This window comes from Leptinotarsa decemlineata, unplaced genomic scaffold, assembly GCF_025532065.1.
Source record: "Leptinotarsa decemlineata unplaced genomic scaffold, Ldec_3_MD MMD2_tig00026328_RagTag_RagTag, whole genome shotgun sequence".
Lineage (NCBI taxonomy): Eukaryota > Metazoa > Arthropoda > Insecta > Coleoptera > Chrysomelidae > Leptinotarsa > Leptinotarsa decemlineata.
In genome coordinates this window covers 38000911-38020602 of record NW_027412688.1, presented here as the reverse complement: position 1 = coordinate 38020602, position 19692 = coordinate 38000911, and the positions used below count along the sequence as shown (strand labels likewise).

Here is a 19692-nt window from a genome sequence, read left to right as displayed (position 1 = left end):
TCTTTCGTTGTGAACGTATGAAAGCAATGAGAGAAGTGGCATATTGCATAGCATCCGTAGAAAAACATATTTTAACACATTTTTAAACATATCAATATTATAATTTGTGAAGACTCCACAGAATTGTGACGGTGTCACAACCCGTGCTCGTGTAATTCATCTCCTCTTCTAGACCTGACTGATTTAACTCAGTCATTTAAGCTTAAATTAGGTAAGAATCTCGAAATTCGAGATACCCAGCTGTAAGTCTGTAAATACTTGTATATTGACACCCTGAAAGTTGTCTCAAAACCTACATATGGTAAGGTGTAAGCAACTATTAAATTTCAAGGTCAAAGTCACAAAAATCGGTTTTTTGCGCTTTTTTTGGAAATATCTCATTTCCTATGGGTTTTTTGCTATTTGTATCTATTATCAATATTGTAGAATACAAAATTCTCTACAAATTTTGTTTGAAAAATTTTTTTATACGGTGAACCTTTTTCGAGATAGAGGGCGGAGAGCGCGCGGTCACAGCATCACTTCAGGTCAACCGGTGCCTTCGGTCGAAAACGCGCCATATATAAATGCGGATGTTCTTATTGTTGAAACTGCAACTGAAGAATCAAAGTCTAAAAAAACTGCAATTATAATAGGACAAGATATTGATTTGCTTGCCATTTTAATTGGGCGTACACTGTCTTACGAACAAGAAATTTTCTTTAAAAAAGTTGGGAAAGGTAATGTAAAAACGGAGATATACTCGACTAGAAGTTTTGATAATTATCCTCATTCTAAAAAACATATTTTATTTCTGCACGCATTAAGTGGCTGTGACACAACTTCTGCGCTTTTTCAAAAGGGAAAAAAATCATTTTCAAAAGTTTTTGAGAAACTGACAAATTTGGATGAACTAGCTGCAGCATTTGAAGAAGAAAATTGTTCGGCCCAGAGATTATTAGAGAGTGGAACTCAAACCTTATTGGCAGTCTATAATGCTCCGAAATCTGTGAAAAGTCTCGATCATCTTCGTTATATGCATTACGTCAAGTCTACAAAACTTAATAAACCTGTGCAGCTTTCAAATATTCCACCAACAAGTGCAGCTGCTCATCAACATTTCAACTGTGTATATTATCAAGTTCAAACTTGGTTAGGATATGATTTGGAACCCCAGGTATGGGGTTGGGCAATGCGAAACGATTTTCTGGAGCCTATCATGACAATTTTACCACCTGCTCCAGAAGATTTGCTAAATACAATTTTCTGCAACTGCAAGAGTGGTTGTGGTTCGCGATGCGGATGCAGGAAAGCGGGCTTGCAATGCTCTTTAGCTTGTGGCCAATGTAATCGGCAAGCTTGTCTCAATGTTCTACCATATCAGAGCGACATTAACGAAGGTGGAACCTTTGACCCCGAAATCATGGAAGAACTTGACACAAATGTCGTTGAAGACGATAATGAAGACCAGTTTGAAATTTACCAGCAGCCAGAAGACGACGATGAAGAGGAAGAAGATGATTAAAATTATAAATTGTAGTTTTTGTACCCTTTATTCCATTTCTTTACTTTCAATAAAAATAAATGTATTCAATGATATTTTTTAATAAAAAGATTAATTCATAATTTATTTGTTTTTTTTTTCATCATGTAAGAAGTTATAAATATTAATTAGGTTAAAATTCAAATATAATTCCTATATTTTCATTAACAATTCTGCAATTACATGGGCAGGTAAGTGTTGTTAAATAAATTAATACTGAATAAAAAGTGGATAAGTTAGGAAAAAAATGGTAAAATATAATATGATAGTTAATAAAAATTGACAAACATTTATAATCATTGATTTATCGATAGTTCATCAACTATATATGGCGCGTTTTCGACCGGAGGCACCGGTTGACCTGAAGTGATGCTGTGACCGCGTGCTCTCCGCCCTCTATCTCGAAAACGGTTCACCGTATAAAAATTTTTGTCAAACAAAATTTGTAGAGAATTTTGTATTCTATAATATTGATAATAAATACAAATAGCAAAAAACCCATAGGAAATGAGATATTTTCAAAAAAAGCGCAAAAAACCGATTTTTGTGACCTTTGACCTTGAAATTTAATAGTTGCTTACACCCTACCATATGTAGGTTTTGAGACAACTTTAAGGGTGTCAATATACAAGTATTTACAGACTTACAGCTGGGTATCTCGAATTCCGAGGTGAACTTACTATAATGACTGGACTAATTGTCCACCAGCTCGGACAAGAAGTGAAGGCGCACGTCACCATCTCCATCGGCTTGGTGAGACCCCCGCTCGCAGAGAAAGGACACCGGCCGACCGACCGGTGAGAGGGAAACCGATACACTTTTTGTGGTCTCAGAAAATCTCAGCTCGAGCGACTGTCACACGATCGGACGGAAAGACGCAGCACGATTTTTTTTTCGCGGTTCTCGACGATACATTTTTGAGTCGCGCTTTTTGGATTCTCGGGCGGTCGCTTTGTAGACGGTTGTGAAGTGATCCCGGAAGAAAGGATATTTGGATCCGGAGGATTTTTACCAGGCTATGGTGGGTACTCTTTGAGAAGTGTTGACTGATTTGAAAAAAAATTGTATCAAATAATATGCTAGCAATGTCGGAACTTCTTTAAAAATGTCAACAGCTTTCAACTATATAATGAAAGCATATTCTACAAAGTGTTAGTTAACCCCTTCATTCATACTGATGCCATATGCCATTTTCCAATTTCTGGCTTTGTAGTTTCACGCAAGTGGTTATACCCAATTAGGCAAACATCAACTACAGATGTCTACGAAGAACGCAAATAGTGGATTTGAAATATTCCTCATTTGTTTCTGTGACAGTTTTCATGTACAGGTCATATTTTTGACGAAGTATGTCACCCATACATAGAAACATAGAGAGCAGAGAGCCAAGAGCTGTTAGTTGCGCTTGATATTTCTGAAGTCTTTGACCGGGGGAGGCCAGGCATATTGAATATGTGCACGGACCACACGACACCGAAGTACACCTTCAACACAAACTTCACGGCCAAAATTATAAGTCGTGAAGAGTGGAAAACCATTAGTCATGCCGAAAACATGAATATAATAGAACTTTATTCGTCACTGAAGTTATTACAAAAAGGAGTATAGAATGTATTACTTATTGGACTCGTCACGAAATATGATATAAATTTAGTATTTAGTCTACATATAAAAATCAGCACGTGAAAAAGTATAAAAAACAAAATACAGACATATATAAAAATATACCTAATTACAGCATATATACAATATATTACAACAACAATTACAACATATATACAACATATTAGTTCATGTCTCCAGAAATTCGTCTAACGAGTAGTATGCCCTGGATTCTGAATACTTGAACAGGAAGTTTTTGAAAATTCTTAGATCGGCAAGATCAATTTTGCTATTAAACAAATCTATTGATCTATTATAGCAGAGAATACCTTTATATATGTGCAAGTTTTGCCCAATGGTTAATCTTGAGTATGGTTGATGTAGGTTACCACATTTTCTTGTATCGTACTTGTTTAAACTGCTATTTTTAGGAATGGAACTCTCTTGTGTTTTAAGATTCAGAGTAATTTGAAATATCAGTCTGACCCATTTTTAATGGAAACACCCCCCTAAAATTTGAAGTTGTGAACCGATTTTAATATTTTTTTTTGAAATGTCAAGTACTAAAAGGTCTACCTTGGGACAAAATTTGAAATGTTTATTAGTTTCAGGGCATACAACGATATTTTTTCTTAGTCGAAAATCGGGATTTTTCATTAGCGATTTTTTTATTGAAGAAATCACTACGCCACTGGATTCAGAGTGCCTCTAAACAGGTGTGACCAAAATTTCATGAAAAAATATTCATTATTAACAAAGTTATGACAGCTCAAAAATTCGAAAACTCACACAGCTAACAGTTACAAAAAACACCCTATATCAACAGATATAGCCATGAGAATATTTTTTTTTATGATTTCAACAATAAAGTGCCGCCAGATGAAAAAAAAAATAGCGTAAATATTTTTAATGAAAATAACGGAATTACATTCAAGGTTTCACGCAAATTAACTAAAACTAAGACCTAATGTTTCAATTTGAATCTTAGTTGCCATGGAAATGATATTACAGTTTGACACTTGTGAAAGATTTAAGTGTACTATTGTCAACAATATTCACTTTACGGTTCTTAGAATTATTTTGTGTCTTGGCTGCAAGATTGAGCGTAAGAGAGAAAATTGAAATTGTACGCCTTTCGGGAGATGACGATAAAAGTGCTAGAGATGTTTGTAGAGTATTTAATGAGAGACATCCAGATCGTCCTCGTATTAGCTGCGTTACGGTAAATGAAATAAATAAAATTTTAAATGAAACTGGTTCAGTATCAAAAATGATGTTAAAAAGTAATCCTGTACAAAGACGAAACAGGAATGACAGGAATGATCAAATCATTTTAGATTATTTCGGAAATAATCCTAATGCCAGTATAAGGAATGCCACTTTAGATTTGAATATTCCACGACAAACTATTCGGAGATGTTTCACGGCGAAGAATATTAAATCTTTGACGCCAAAATTTTTACACACACTTCAAGAAGGCGACGAAGCAAGACGCCTGGAATACTGTTTATGGGCCCAAGGGGAATATTTAAACAATCGAAATTTCCTAAAAAAAATATTTTATATACCGACGAAGCCACTTTCACTACAAATGGAGTAGTGTCATCACAGAATTGTCGCTATTGGGCAGCGGATAATCCTAACTGGGTAATAAACTGTAAAAGCCAGTATTCCCAAAAAATCAACGTCTGGTGTGGGATATTGAACGAATGAATTATTGGTCGTTTCTTTTTTGAGGAAAACATTAATGCGCAGAGATTTCTAGAATTTTCAAACACAGAGGTTTGGGATGCTATTCACGAGCCGCTAATCAATGAACGATCAAATTTAATTGTCCAGTTGGATGGATGTTCAGTTCATTATGCCAGAGCTGTGAGGCAATGGCTTAACGAACATTTTCCAAACCGATGGATAGGCCGTGGTAGTCCGTTTATAGAGTGGCCACCCAGATCTCCAGACCTCACAGTTTTGGACTTTTTTCTCTGGGGATTTCTCACACAAAAGGTTTACAAAAACCGCTCAAGAGATAGAAATGAACTTTGTGCAAGAATTCGACAGGTATGTGCAGATATTAGCCCTCAAGAACTAAGGAACGTAATCAGAAACATTCGTAAGCGCTACGACACATGTATCGAAATACGTGGTGGATTAGTAGAGGCTACTAGAATATGAATTAGAATTAATTGTTGCACTGAATCGAAACATTTCAATAATTAGTTATTAGTTACGTTTATTGAAATTTTTTGCTTCATTGTTAGTTGAATTGTGTGAATGTAATTCCGTTATTTTCAGTAAAAATATTTACACTATTTGTTTTTTTTTCATCTGGCGACACTTTATTGTTGAAATCATAAAAAAAAGATATATTGTGACTGTTAGCTGTGTGAGTTTTCGAATTTTTGAGTTGTCATAACTTTGTTAATAATGAATATTTTTTCATGAAAGTTTCGTCACACCTGTTTAGACTTTGGAGACACTCTGAATCCAGTGGCGTAGTGATTTTTTCAATAAGAAAATCGCTAATAAAAAATCCCGATTTTCCCGAGAAAAAATATCGTAGTAGTCCCTGAAACTTTAATAAACATTTCAAATTTTGTCCCAAGGTAGACCCTTCAGTATTTGACATTTAAAAAAAAATTATTAAAATCGATTTATAACTTCAAATTTTAGGGGGGTGTTTCCATTAAAAATGGGTCACACTGTATATAGTGAATAAATACACTGTGAGAACACCTATCTTTGGAAAAATTGATTTACAAGAGATGTTAGGCTTGACTCCGATCATACTTCTGATGATTTTTTTTTGATTATAAATATCTGATTTAGGGAGCTTGAGCTACCCCAAAACATCAGACCATAACTGAGTGTTGATTGAACCAATCCATAGTATGCCAATTTCAGAGTTCCAGTTGATACAGTATTTTTTAGTTGTTTTATTACAAAACAGATTTGACTTAGCTTGGTGGTTGTTTCGTTTATATTATTTTTCCATGTCATTTTATTATCCAATATAACTCCCAGAAAGCGAGCAACATCAATCTGCTGAATGCTACTATGATTTACTCTTATTGATAAACTAGAATTCCTATTCAGATTTTTCGTTAGAAACTGCATGGAGCATGTTTTTTCCAAATTCACCACTAGACGATTGTAAGAACACCAGTTATATCGTCGTCTTATATCATTATATTTTGCGCACTTGGACATGAGTTAATCATATCATTCATGAAAATGGTGAAGAGTACTGGGGCCATTATAGAACCCTGTGGAACACCCATAATAATTGTTTTTTCTTTTGATTTATTATTATTCAATACTGCAATCTGTTTTCTATCTTTCAAATGTGCTGTAATCCAGTCATTCGCAATCAAATAATTTTTCAATCAAAGTATCATGACTCACAGTATAAAATGCTCTGCTCAAGTCGAAGTATAGAGCTATTGTGTTTTGTTTGTTGTTTAAATAGTTATAAATGTTTTCACAGAGTTCTGCTACTGCTGTTGATGTTGATTTATTTTGCCTAAATCCGTGTTGATAGTTCAACACTAAATTAAGGTGTTCTAAAAATTTGTTGAAGCGGCAATTGAAAACAAAGTCGAGAATTCAGAAATTAATATTTTTGGTTAAACCAAGAGAAAATATCTGTAGGTATTCATGTGCTTTGAGCAAACGGGGAATGTCATAACTAACTATTGAAATGTATTACATCGTACTATTGGGGTCAATTTCTCCTAAATCAGCATGCATTTGTTTCTTTAGTCATTTCTCATTAATCTCTACATACTGAAATATCTTCTTCATTTATTTATTTTTTTCGAATATGCTCACTTCGACTTCAGTTTGTGTGATTTGTGTCAAGATTATCCTCTTCGCTTCCATTTCAGTTTTTTATTTTCATGCATCTTCTTCTACTTGAAAAATATTTTCCAATGAAAAACAGTAACTGTTTGTTGATTATAAAAAACATATTCGTCATAGTGATGTAGTATGCTGTTTACTGCCAGGTTTCCACAATTCCTTTCATATATTACAAATCAATTCCGCATATTCATAAGCGTTGAAACCATTTTGAACCGTTTTAAAATATGCAGTTGTTATGAAACAGCAGATGCTAATCTAATCTCTTTCATTAACGAAGATTTCTTCACACGCAGATGAGCCATAAATTTCCATTGATTTCATCGATTTCTCGACAAAAGCCACAACTCAAACAAGGGAATAATTCGGTTCTAACCTAGATAATACACCAATTCGTAGAGCTAAATTCCTGATCATTAAATATCGGCATGATCAACTTTCTATTTCGCAACCAGTCGGACAGAACATTAGAATCAAGTCGACGTAACAAATAAAGGTATTCATGAGGAATAAGCTTGTTTTTTGGTTTTGTTATTTAGATTTGCAACGGTGCTTTCAATGACTAGGGTATTTTGCATTTGCTGGTGGCATTCCTGTTTCGTAACATGCGAGCGTTCAATTTGCTTAATTATGAAAACTCTAATGATAATTATAGTCTCTAGGCGATTATTTGTTTATTTTTGGTGTCACTCATATTTTCTCTTCTTGAGGGTAATTATCAATCCAATCTTCATAATTGCATTAAAAGTTGCTGTTTTGGAGGATTTCCGGTAGAATTATCAAATTTCTTCGACAATTAAAGTGGTGGCTGATTGAAAACGCTTTTATTACTTCCCACAATAGATTTTTATAGCGAAACAGTGTTTCAAAAATTCGTAACACCCTATTTTCACAATTTTTCGTCATGTAAAGTTTTGCCTGGCAAATTTATTATATTTTCAAGAATAAAAATCTGAGTTGAATCCCAAAACGATGAGCAGTCACGTACTTGAACACTTCCTCTGAAAGTATCTATTGAAGAGAGACAAATCTCCAACCTTTTTTCGTGTAATTCCTAACACGACCCGTGTTAGGAATCACACGTTAAAAGGTAAGACCTCGTTAATCCCTAGCTCGCACAAGTTTCGACTTCTGAGGGTTGTCGTTCCTACCCAACCAGCAAAGTAGTTTTATAATTCCATGGTGTTGCAACAGTTTTATTTTATTAGTATTTTATAATTACTTCCAAAATGCTAATTGATTATATTAGATGATCGGTGAACACAATACAGTTGTAGGCAATAAAAGTGTTTTATAAATTTGTCATAGAAACGTTAATGAAATAAGATAAAAAAACCATTATAAAATAGTCAGGAAATTATCACAGAAACGTTTTTGCAACTAACTTATGAAACTTATTTTCCTATAAAAGTAAATTGTTATGTAGCAGTTTTATAACACTTTTCTGCGAGATTTTTATGATAGTTATAAAACTATTTCTAGCTTATTTTATGTAAAAATGTAAAACATGACGTGTATATCCATCTTATAGATGGCTGCTGTTGCAATTACGAATAAATTAATCTGAATTTGATTCAGAGTGATGGAAAATTGAACATTTCAGATGAGTTCCTCCTAGAGAAGCTGTGGCGGACATTTGACCGATGTCAAAAAGACTCCCAAATGAATGAAAAAAATCGGTGATATCTCATACATACTTCGTTTCATTTAGATATAAAGATATGAAGCCCCTAATGAAAGACCATTTACAAGATGTCATATTCGTTTGTTTACTCTAACATAACATCATTCGCTCTGATTGGCGTTCAAGATATCTTGGCTGCTTGCCGTACTTAGTAGTTTCATTCCATCGAAATATTGTCAATATCGCTCATGATTAATACATAGGTACAAGTCGAGATGACGGAAAATGACCGGATGGTATGACACTTGTTCCATGGAAAAAAGGTAAATCTGCGGAACTATCAGAATTTGGGAAATTATTATATCTTTCGCCCCATAGCTGTTGAAACTTTTGGTGTTTTTGCCTCTGAAGCCTTATGTTTCATCATTGAAATTGGAAAAAAGGTAATCAATGAAACGCAGGAATCAAAAGCCACATCTTTTATCATTCAAAAAATTAGTATAGCTTTCCAAAGACGAAATGCGGCTTCGTTTCTTGGTACTCTTCCTGATTCTAAAAAAACTTGATGAAATTCACATGTTTCCTGAAAACCAACTTTATAAAGAAAAGAGAGGTGTTAACAAACCACTTTATGGTATCAAAACAAAACCAAATGGAAAATTTACTTTCAGAAATTCAGAAATTGTCCAGTTATGAATTCTTCAGTAAAAACCCTTGGGCTAAATGTTCATGAAACACCTGTTTCATGAACAGCGTAATCAGATGTTTATCAAACACGAGATGGTTATTGTTATATTTTAAAAAGGATGAATTCATGAAATATATCAATGCTAATATTTCACATGGTTCACATAAAGACGTTAATATAATCAATGAGAATCCTAAACCAACTTTAACGGAGATTGACGAAAAATTGAGCGACAGCGGTAATTCACAAGAGTCATGTCTCACATATTTGAGAATGCATGACTTCAAGATTGTCGATAATTTCGTTGGTCAATTGAAATGCACACAGTGTGGACACTAATCAGTAACCTTTGATCCTTTCTGAGATTTGTCTCTCTCCATACCACAAGTAACCGACCAATTGAGTTCGTGGCAATGCTTGGATTCGTTCACAAGAGAAGAAACTTTGGATGGAAATGAAAAACCGACGTGTTCGAAATGGAAGGAGAGGAGAAAATCCACAAAGTCCCTATCAATCTACAAGTTTTCCCATATTTATTAATTCATTTGTTGGTTGTCATCAATTTCCTCTAGAAGGATTGGATATAGACAATTTTGCAGCGGAAAATGTGGCTACTTGTTGTTATAATCTATATGCATTTTTAAATCACACTGAGACTACTTATAGAGGGTATTATACAGCATACTGCAGACACCCATATACAAGCTGATTCACGGTGGATGGCACATTAGACGTTTCTGGTGAACCAGACAACGGATCACTTTGAAAATTTAATGGAGGGTATATTCGGACATTCTCTAGCCAACTAAAATATTTTCGACAATGCGGTGTTGCCGCTTCTATTAGAAAGCAGTAGCAACTTTGATTTTTCAAATGGAACACTCTGTATATAATATTATTTTTGGAATCTCCAACAACTGCCCGACAACTTTTCTTGATATTTCCCTATACCTATCTGTTACCGTTTTCGAAATAAAAATTAATTTCAATTTTTTTCTTCGAAAATCATGACTTCTAAAAATGCCGATATCTTTTAGTTAAGAAGTACTATGATATCGAAATTTGGTTTGGAGTTAGGTGATACTTGGACACTTCCCACACGTCAGCCCAATCTCCGTTACTTCAATACAGGGTGGTAAAAAAATACAGTTTTTTCGTTTGCTTGAAAAAGTTGCTGAAATTTGATTATTTTAAATGGAACACCCTGTATATTATTGAAAATTCGGAAAGCTGCTGAAATTTGCTTTCTTTCTATGTATATCATACCTATACCTAACTAGTCAAGTTTCGGACTTATGAACATTTATTTGTCCCTTCAGAATGGTATTTTCATTCGGTATTTGGTAAGCAGGCCATGATTACTATTTGACAGTAGCGTTGTGACATTCTCCTAATAATATCGACATTTTCGTCACTTCAGAAGTTGCAAATACCTTCAAAATGATGGAACAAAACTATTCAAACGAAGTTCTTATGAATTTGTTTATTATTTTTGGACAGTGTGACAAAATTATCAGCAGAACATGTAGAAAGTTCAATGAAATGTATCCGAATCTACCGCCAATGAACCTCAAGAAATTTATACGAATTCAGAACAATTTCAATATGTTTGGATAAACTTTAAAAAAGCACCAAGAAACTTGAAACTGGAAATATTGATATGAATAATTATAAAAAAGTAAAACAATCATGTGGAATATTTCAAAATTTGTTCGAATCGCTGGCCGTTCACTTCCAAGCACTTTAAAATGCGGGTGTTGACTGCTTTCGTGGTGGCAGATCTGATTTCATTGGGATCCAAATCTTCAAATGTTTGGGCAATCCTTTCTAACAATTCATCTCTCGAACGCACGGGTATTTTGTGAACTTTTTCTTTAAACATTCCCCACAAATAAAAATCTAATGGATTAAGATCGGGTGATCTCGCTGGCCAATTCCATGGTCCCAAGCGCCTCATCCACCGATCGTCAAATAGTCTATCCAGTTCTGCGCTCACTTCTCTTGTGCAATGTGCAGGAGCTCCGTCTAGTTGGTACCAACAGTTTCGATAATCTTCGAGTGGCAGATTATCCACGAAACTGTCTACAGTATTCTCCAAAATATTCAGGTAGCTTCTGGATGTTAATGACTCCTCGTATATCACGTACCTCAATTTGTTGTCTATCAACATGCAGAAGACATTAAAACTAAATTTTTCTTGAAATCCGGCTTCTTTTGTGACGTGAGGATTTTCACTGGACCAATAATGCGATTTTTTCTATTGAAAATCCCTTCTCTCGAAAATTTCGATTCATCAGTCCAAATAATTTTATTTAAAAAAAGTGGATCTTCTTGAATGCGTGTCAACAACATTTCACAAAATTCTACTCTCTGTTGAGGATCTTGAGGCTTCATTGCTTGAATTTTGGTGAATTTATAATCATGCATTTTATGTCTTTGCAAGATTCTTTGAACCGATGAATATTTTATACCCAAATCTTCTTCAGCACTTCTTATCGATGACTCGGGAAATGCGTGAAAATATGCTAAGACATTAATCTGGTTGTCTTCGAAAGTTACGGGTCGAGGCAAGTTTCTTGGTGCTTTTAAAGTTGATCCAAATGCATTGAAATTGTTCTGAATTCGTATAAATTTCTTGAGGTTCATTGGCGGTAGATTCGGATACATTTCATTGAACTTTCTACATGTTCTGCTGATAATTTTGTCACACTGTCCAAAAATAATAAACAAATTCATAAGAACTTCGTTTGAATAGTTTTGTTCCATCGTTTTGAAGGTATTTGCAACTTCTGAAGTGACGAAAATGTCGATATTATTAGGAGAATGTCACAACGCTACTGTCAAATAGTAATCATGGCCTGCTTACCAAATACCGAATGGAAATACTATTCTGAAGGGACATTTTCACAAATAAATGTTCATAAGTCCGAAACTTGACTAGTTAGGTATAGGTATGATATACATAGAAAGAAAGCAAATTTCAGCAGCTTTCCGAATTTTCAATAATATACAGGGTGTTCCATTCAAAATAATCAAATTTCAGCAACTTTTTCAAGCAAACGAAAAAACTGTATTTTTTTACCACCCTGTATTGAAGTAACGGAGATTAGGCTGACGTGTGGGAAGTGTCCAAGTATCACCTAACTCCAAACCAAATTTCGATATCATAGTACTTCTTAACTGAAAGATATCGGCATTTTTAGAAGTCATGATTTTCGAAGAAAAAAATTGAAATTAATTTTTATTTCGAAAACGGTAACAGATAGGTATAGGGAAATATCAAGAAAAGTTATCGGGCAATTGTTGGAGATTCCAAAAATAATATTATATACAGAGTGTTCCATTTGAAAAATCAAAGTTGCTACTTCTTTCTAATAGAAGCGGAAACACCGCATTGTCGCAAATATTTTACTTGGCTAGAGAATGTCCGAATATGCCCTCCATTAAATTTTCAAAGTGATCCGTTGTCTGGTTCACCAGAAACGTCTAATGTGCCATCCACCGTGAATCAGCCTGTATGTACTGGTATGTGGCACAAATATAACTGTCATCAATTTCATCAAAATCGCTTGTGAGTGGAGAATCATACGTCCTCTCTTATGAAAAGGATGAAATAAAATCGCACTTTTGAGATAACTGAGGAAAAGTTTCTTCATGCTCCTGTACCAATAAATTTGGTGGCGTGTTTTGTAATCCATCCGATAAGAGGATTTCATTAAATAAATACCTCATTTTAGTTATTTTTACTTACTGTCATCTATGGAACCATTGATAATTTTATGTAAGAATAATATGTCCGATATTAGTCGTCGTTATCGATAGGGATATCAATTTGAAATTTTTACAGGCTTCATAGATTTTGCCACGGTAATTATAGTATTATTTTGTTTTAATTTTAACTTTCACGATAAACTAGATGAACAATGTAAAAGGCGCATAATTCCGTTATTTTAAGTTCCAGGAAAACATTTTGAGTTTCAAAAAGAGTTAGTGACCCATTGAGATAGAAATATACAGGGTGTCTTGAAAACACACATTGTGAATAAATGGAAAAGGTGTACAATTATTTTTCACTGTTGTACAATTCCATAATAGTAGTCAATAAATTCTCAGAAATATTATTGTACCAGAACGAGAACATTCTTGCCAAGGTTGTGATTCTATAACGTTTATCATCATTTTGCCTTGTTTGAGACAGACTGAGGCAAAAACGTCAGTCATTTCTAAAAATTTAGTGCCTACTATTTCGGAACTATAGTATAGTTCTCTAATTTAAGCGAAATTGTATCTTAAATAATGAAGCAGTTTGCAATAATGCCATCTCGAGTTTGATTACACTTTATACAAATGATCAAAACCCCTTCAGAATGACAAGTTGTATACGCCACTGGCTCAATATCATTCATTCAAACACATAACTGACGTTATGCTTCTTCTTTTCCAGGATTCTAATTCCATTAGGACAGCATAGTCAACTGAAAGCTTCACGTTTTTTCTCACTACGAAACTAATGCGATTTCCACCAAGATGAGGCTCCCTCTCATATTCCTTCTATTCTTCCTCGCCGTCGCTGTTCAAGCCCAGCGAAGGACAACCGCCGTAAGTGCATTTTTATTATTATCATTTCAACATTATAACTTACTGGTGCACATTCTCTTTCGGCCATAACACTTCGACAACTGGCATTGCGAAACGAGACATAAAAAATTCGAGGTAATGAGGTAATGTACGATTTACTCCGGGCAATTTTGGGCCCGGAGTTCGAACTGCGCGAACCGAGAAAAACTTTTCAGAAGACTGGTTTCGGATCCGGGGCGCAAAAACGCGGTGTTGTTCATGTTTGAAAACCTCTGGTTGTTCAACCGTGGACGATTCACTGGATTATTCCAATAATAAATTAGTTTGATGATCAAAAGGTAACGTCAGACTAGTTTTCATCTATTTGAAGAAACCATTATAGAGTGCGGAAGTAATTATTTGCCCCCGATTAACTTTTGAACGGGGCAGGATATCAAAGCCAGATGGAAATTATATAAAAATCAATTATTTCAAGTAGGTACTTTTTCATAAAACAATTTATGGTGTGACATCACTCGTGAATTTTGATTTTTTTTTCAAAAAACATTCATCTTCCTCTATCTTCTGTCGTATGTCACCCATAGTTGGAATAACTCAATAGAGAAACATGGAGACTCACGAGGTGTTACGCTTTTTGATGCGAATTCGTTGATCGACACAACAAAAAAATCTATTTGAATGTACTTAGCTCGAAAAATTCGAAAATTCACCTTTCACGTATACAGGCTGATTCACGGTGGATGGCACATTAGATCCTCAACAGAGAGTAGAATTTTGTGAAATGTTGTTGACACGCATTCAAGAAGATCCACTTTTTTTAAATAAAATTATTTGGACTGATGAATCGAAATTTTCGAGAGAAGGGATTTTCAATAGAAAAAATCGTCATTATTGGTCCAGTGAAAATCCTCACGTCACAAAAGAAGCCGGATTTCAAGAAAAATTTAGTTTTAATGTCTTCTGCATGTTAATGGACAACAAATTGAGGTACGTGATATACGAGGAGTCATTAACATCCAGAAGCTACCTGAATATTTTGGAGAATACTGTAGACAGTTTCGTGGATAATCTGCCACTCGAAGATTATCGAAACTGTTGGTACCAATTAGACGGAGCTCCTGCACATTGCACAAGAGAAGTGAGCGCAGAACTGGATAGACTATTTGACGATCGGTGGATGAGGCGCTTGGGACCATGGAATTGGCCAGCGAGATCACCCGATCTTAATCCATTAGATTTTTATTTGTGGGGAATGTTTAAAGAAAAAGTTTACAAAATACCCGTGCGTTCGAGAGATGAATTGTTAGAAAGGATTGCCCAAACATTTGAAGATTTGGATCCCAATGAAATCAGATCTGCCACCACGAAAGCAGTCAACACCCGCATTTTAAAGTGCTTGGAAGTGAACGGCCAGCGATTCGAACATATTTTGAAATATTCCACATGATTGTTTTACTTTTTTATAATTATTCATATCAATATTTCCAATTTCAAGCTTCTTGGTGCTTTTTTAAAGTTTATCCAAACATATTGAAATTGTTCTGAATTCGTATAAATTTCTTGAGGTTCATTGGCGGTAGATTCGGATACATTTCATTGAACTTTCTACATGTTCTGCTGATAATTTTGTCACACTGTCCAAAAATAATAAACAAATTCATAAGAACTTCGTTTGAATAGTTTTGTTCCATCGTTTTGAAGGTATTTGCAACTTCTGAAGTGACGAAAATGTCGATATTATTAGGAGAATGTCACAACGCTACTGTCAAATAGTAATCATGGCCTGCTTACCAAATACCGAATGGAAATACCATTCTGAAGGGACATTTTCACAAATAAATGTTCATAAGTCCGAAACTTGACTAGTTAGGTATAGGTATGATATACATAGAAAGAAAGCAAATTTCAGCAGCTTTCCGAATTTTCAATAATATACAGGGTGTTCCATTTAAAATAATCAAATTTCAGCAACTTTTTCAAGCAAACGAAAAAACTGTATTTTTTACCACACTGTATTGAAGTAACGGAGATTAGGCTGACGTGTGGGAAGTGTATCAAAGTATCACCTAACTCCAAACCAAATTTCGATATCATAGTACTTCTTAACTAAAAGATATCGGCATTTTTATAAGTCATGATTTTCGAAGAAAAAAATTGAAATTAATTTTTATTTCGAAAACGGTAACAGATAGGTATAGGGAAATATCAAGAAAAGTTGTCGGACAATTATTGGAGATTCCAAAAATAATATTATATACAGAGTGTTCCATTTGAAAAATCAAAGTTGCTACTGCTTTCTAATAGAAGCGGCAACACCGCATTGTCGAAACTATTTTAGTTGGCTAGAGAATGTCCGAATATGCCCTCCATTAAATTTTCAAAGTGATCCGTTGTCTGGTTCACCAGAAACGTCTAATGTGCCATCCACCGTGAATCAGCCTGAATTTCAATACATGAAACATCTTTTTCATTCTAAAGATAATACCTGGTACACATTTTCAGGAAACAATCTTCACACTGAATATTGAACACAAAAGAGAAAATCGACTACATTTCATGGTCTCCCGATTCCTAAACTCAGACGTAATTTGTTGTTTGTTATTTCAATAATTATATCCGCACGATGAATTCCAATTTCTGGTATAAAAGCTAATAATAAACGAGACAATGTTTACTTTCACATTGTCTTGTGTACAAAAATAATAATGGATAGAAATACTTCCCTATCTGTCATGAAAAAAATTATTTGAAATAAAAATCGTAGACGTCGATGAAATCCAAGTTTTGAAAATTGTTGCTGATATACAGAGCGCTCATATTTCTCTTAGGTATGAAAAACTTCCAGTTTATACGAAAGAATATCGACCATGAATATGGTTTTTGGAAGCAAAGAAACGATTCAAAATCAAACCAAATTTCAACCTATGGAGCTGTTATTTCCCTATTGCAGTCTACTCGCAGACTGATATTTGTCATAAATACTCGACAAAATGCGGAAACAAGATTCAACTTAACATATCTTGAAGTAGACAACGACATAGACATAGTCACAAACAAAGGCATAGACATAGACATAGACACATCCACAGACAAATACATAAAAACAGACAAAGACATAGACACAGACAAATACATAGATATAGACATAGACTTTGACACAGCCACTGACAAAGACATAGGCACAGACAAAGACATAGACACAGACAAAGATATAGACATAGACATACTTCATTTCACTACGTTCATGTAGGCTCACATTTGTAGCAAGTCTTATTCCAAAAATTGTACAATTTTAAGGACTCTTTCATTCATAAAAAGCCATTCTAATGGAATAAGCAGTACAGGTACCGCTCACAAAACGTTTTGAGTATTTTTCTGTATTGCGTGTGCATTGGCAGTTAGGTACTTAATGGACCAAAACGGGAAGTCACTCATTTAGATATCAAATTTTCACAGAACTAACACGATTATTATTCATCCGATATTCGATACATTCCATGTGCTGAGCATTCTCTATAGCGAATAGCGAATATTTTATTGCCAATTTGATTCGAAAGAGCCGTCAACGCTTGGAGAAATTGTAAAAGTAAATAATCTAACTTGATGCTTATTGAAAAAGGACAAAAAGGTAGAAAGTTGCAGCTGCAGTGGCGTACCGTCAAAAATATTGCAGTTTGAAGTATTTTCAGCTAAAAATTGTGAACAAAGTAAGGAATGTTTCCGGAATTTGAACGTATGAGAGCAAAAAACGTTCAGCAGTGAGTGAAAAGCGTTCTTTGGCTAGTAAGAAACATTTCAGGAGTTTGAACGTGTGAAAGCAGAAAACGTTCAGCAGTTAGTGAAGATCGTTTTTTGGCTATAAATTGTAAACACAATCAGGTATATTTGAGAAATTTCAACTTATAAGAATGAAAAACGTTCAGCAGTGAGTAAAAATCGTTTTTTGCCTGGAAATTTGAACATATAAGAGCAAAAAACGTTCAGCAGTGAGTGAAAATCGATCTTTGGCTACTAATTTTAAACACAGACAGGAATATATCAGGTTTTTTAACGTATAAGAGCAAAAAACGTGCAGCAATGAGTGAAAACCGTTCTTTAGCTGAAAATTGTAAACACGTTCAGGAATATTACAGGACGTTAAACGTATAAGAGCGAAAAACGTTCAGCAGTGAGTGAAAATCGTTTTTTGGCTGGATATTTGAACGTATAAGAGCAAAAAACGTTTAGCAGTGAGTGAAAAATCGTTCTTTGGCTAGAAATTATAATCATAGTCAGGAATATTTCAGGAATTTGAATGTATGAGAGCAAAAAAGCGTTCAGCAAGCGTTCAGCAATGGCTGGAAATTGTGAACAAAGTCAGATATAATCCTAGAATTTGAACGTATGAGGGAAAAAAACGTTCAGCAGTGAGTGAAGATCGTTTTTTGTCTACAAATTATAAACACAGTAAGAAATATTTCAGGAATTTGAACGTATGAAAGCAGAAAACGTTCAGAAGTAAGTGAAGATAGTTTTTTGGCTAGAAATTGTAAACACAATCATGAATATTTCAGGAATTTGAACTTATAAGAACATAAAACGTTGAGCAATGAGTGAAAATCGTTCTTTAGCTGAAAATTGTGAACACGGTCAGGAATATTACAGGACGTTAAACGTATAAGAGCGAAAACCGTTTAGCAGTGAGTGAAAATCGTTCTTTGGCTGAAAATTGGAAATTATAAGAGCAAAAAACGTTCAGCAGTGGGTGAAAATCGATCTTTGACTAGAAATTATAATCATAGTCAGGAATATTTCAGGAATATGAACGTATCAGAGTAAAAAAGCGTTCAGCAATGAGTGAAGATCGATCTCTGGCTGGAAATTGTGAACAAAGTCAGAAATAATCCTAGAAATTGAACGTATGAGGGAAAAAAACGTTCAGAAGTGAGTGAAGATAGTTCTTTGTCTACAAATTATAAACACAGTAAGAAATATTTCAGGAGTTTGAACGTGTGAAAGCAGAAAACGTTCAGCAGTTAGTGAAGATCGTTTTTTGGCTATGAATTGTAAACACAATCAGGTATATTTGAGAAATTTAAACTTATAAGAATAAAAAACGTTCAGCAGTGAGTGAAAATCGTTCTTTAGCTGAAAATTGTGAACACGGTCAGGAATAATACAGGACGTTAAAAGTATAAGAGCAAAAAACGTTCAGCAGTGAGTGAAAATCGTTCTTTGGCTGGAAATTTGAACGTATAAGAGCAAAAAACGTTCAGCAGTGAGTGAAAATCAATCTGTGGCTACTAATTTTAAACACAGACAGGAATATATCAGGTTTTTCAACGTATAAGAGCAAAAAACGTGCAACAGTGAGTGAAAACCGTTCTTTAGCTGAAAATTGTAAACACGTTCAGGAATATTACAGGACGTTAAACGTATGAGAGCGAAAAACGTTCAGCAGTGAGTGAAAATCGTTTTTTGGCTGGATATTTGAACGTATAAGAGCAAAAAACGTTCAGCAGTGAGTGAAAATCGTTCTTTGGCTAGAAATTATAAACACAGTCAGGAATATTTCAGAAATTTGAACGTATGAGAGCAAAACAACGTTCAGCAGTGAGTGGAGATTGCTACTTGGCTAGAAATTGTTAACACAGGAATTTGAACGTATGAGAGAAAAAAAAACGTTCAGTAATGAGTGCAGATCGATCTCTGGCTGGAAATTGTAAACAGTCAGGAATTATCCAGGAATTTCAACGTGTGAGGGCATTAAACGTACTGTTCTTTTCTGAAGTATACATTTTGATACTTTCTTATTGGTATTCCAAAATATATTTCATAAAA

General features: G+C 34.5%; 1 protein-coding gene across 8 annotated transcripts in view; it reads left to right on the top strand.

Annotated features, from left to right (window-relative positions):
- The first annotated feature begins 2327 nt into the window (after positions 1–2327).
- The window catches only part of LOC111514369 (uncharacterized), an 86382-nt gene continuing 69017 nt past the window's right edge, over positions 2328–19692 (top strand). For 3 of the 8 annotated variants that reach the window (XM_074182619.1, XM_074182618.1, XM_074182616.1), the window contains exons 1-2: positions 2328–2543; positions 13739–13893. In XM_074182619.1, the coding sequence (XP_074038720.1) occupies positions 13822–13893 (72 nt within the window). In that variant the 5' untranslated portion in view covers positions 2328–2543; positions 13739–13821. The remainder of the gene's footprint in view (positions 2544–13738; positions 13894–19692) is intronic. The other 5 variants (XM_074182623.1, XM_074182622.1, XM_074182617.1 and 2 more) reach the window with 4 other exon arrangements.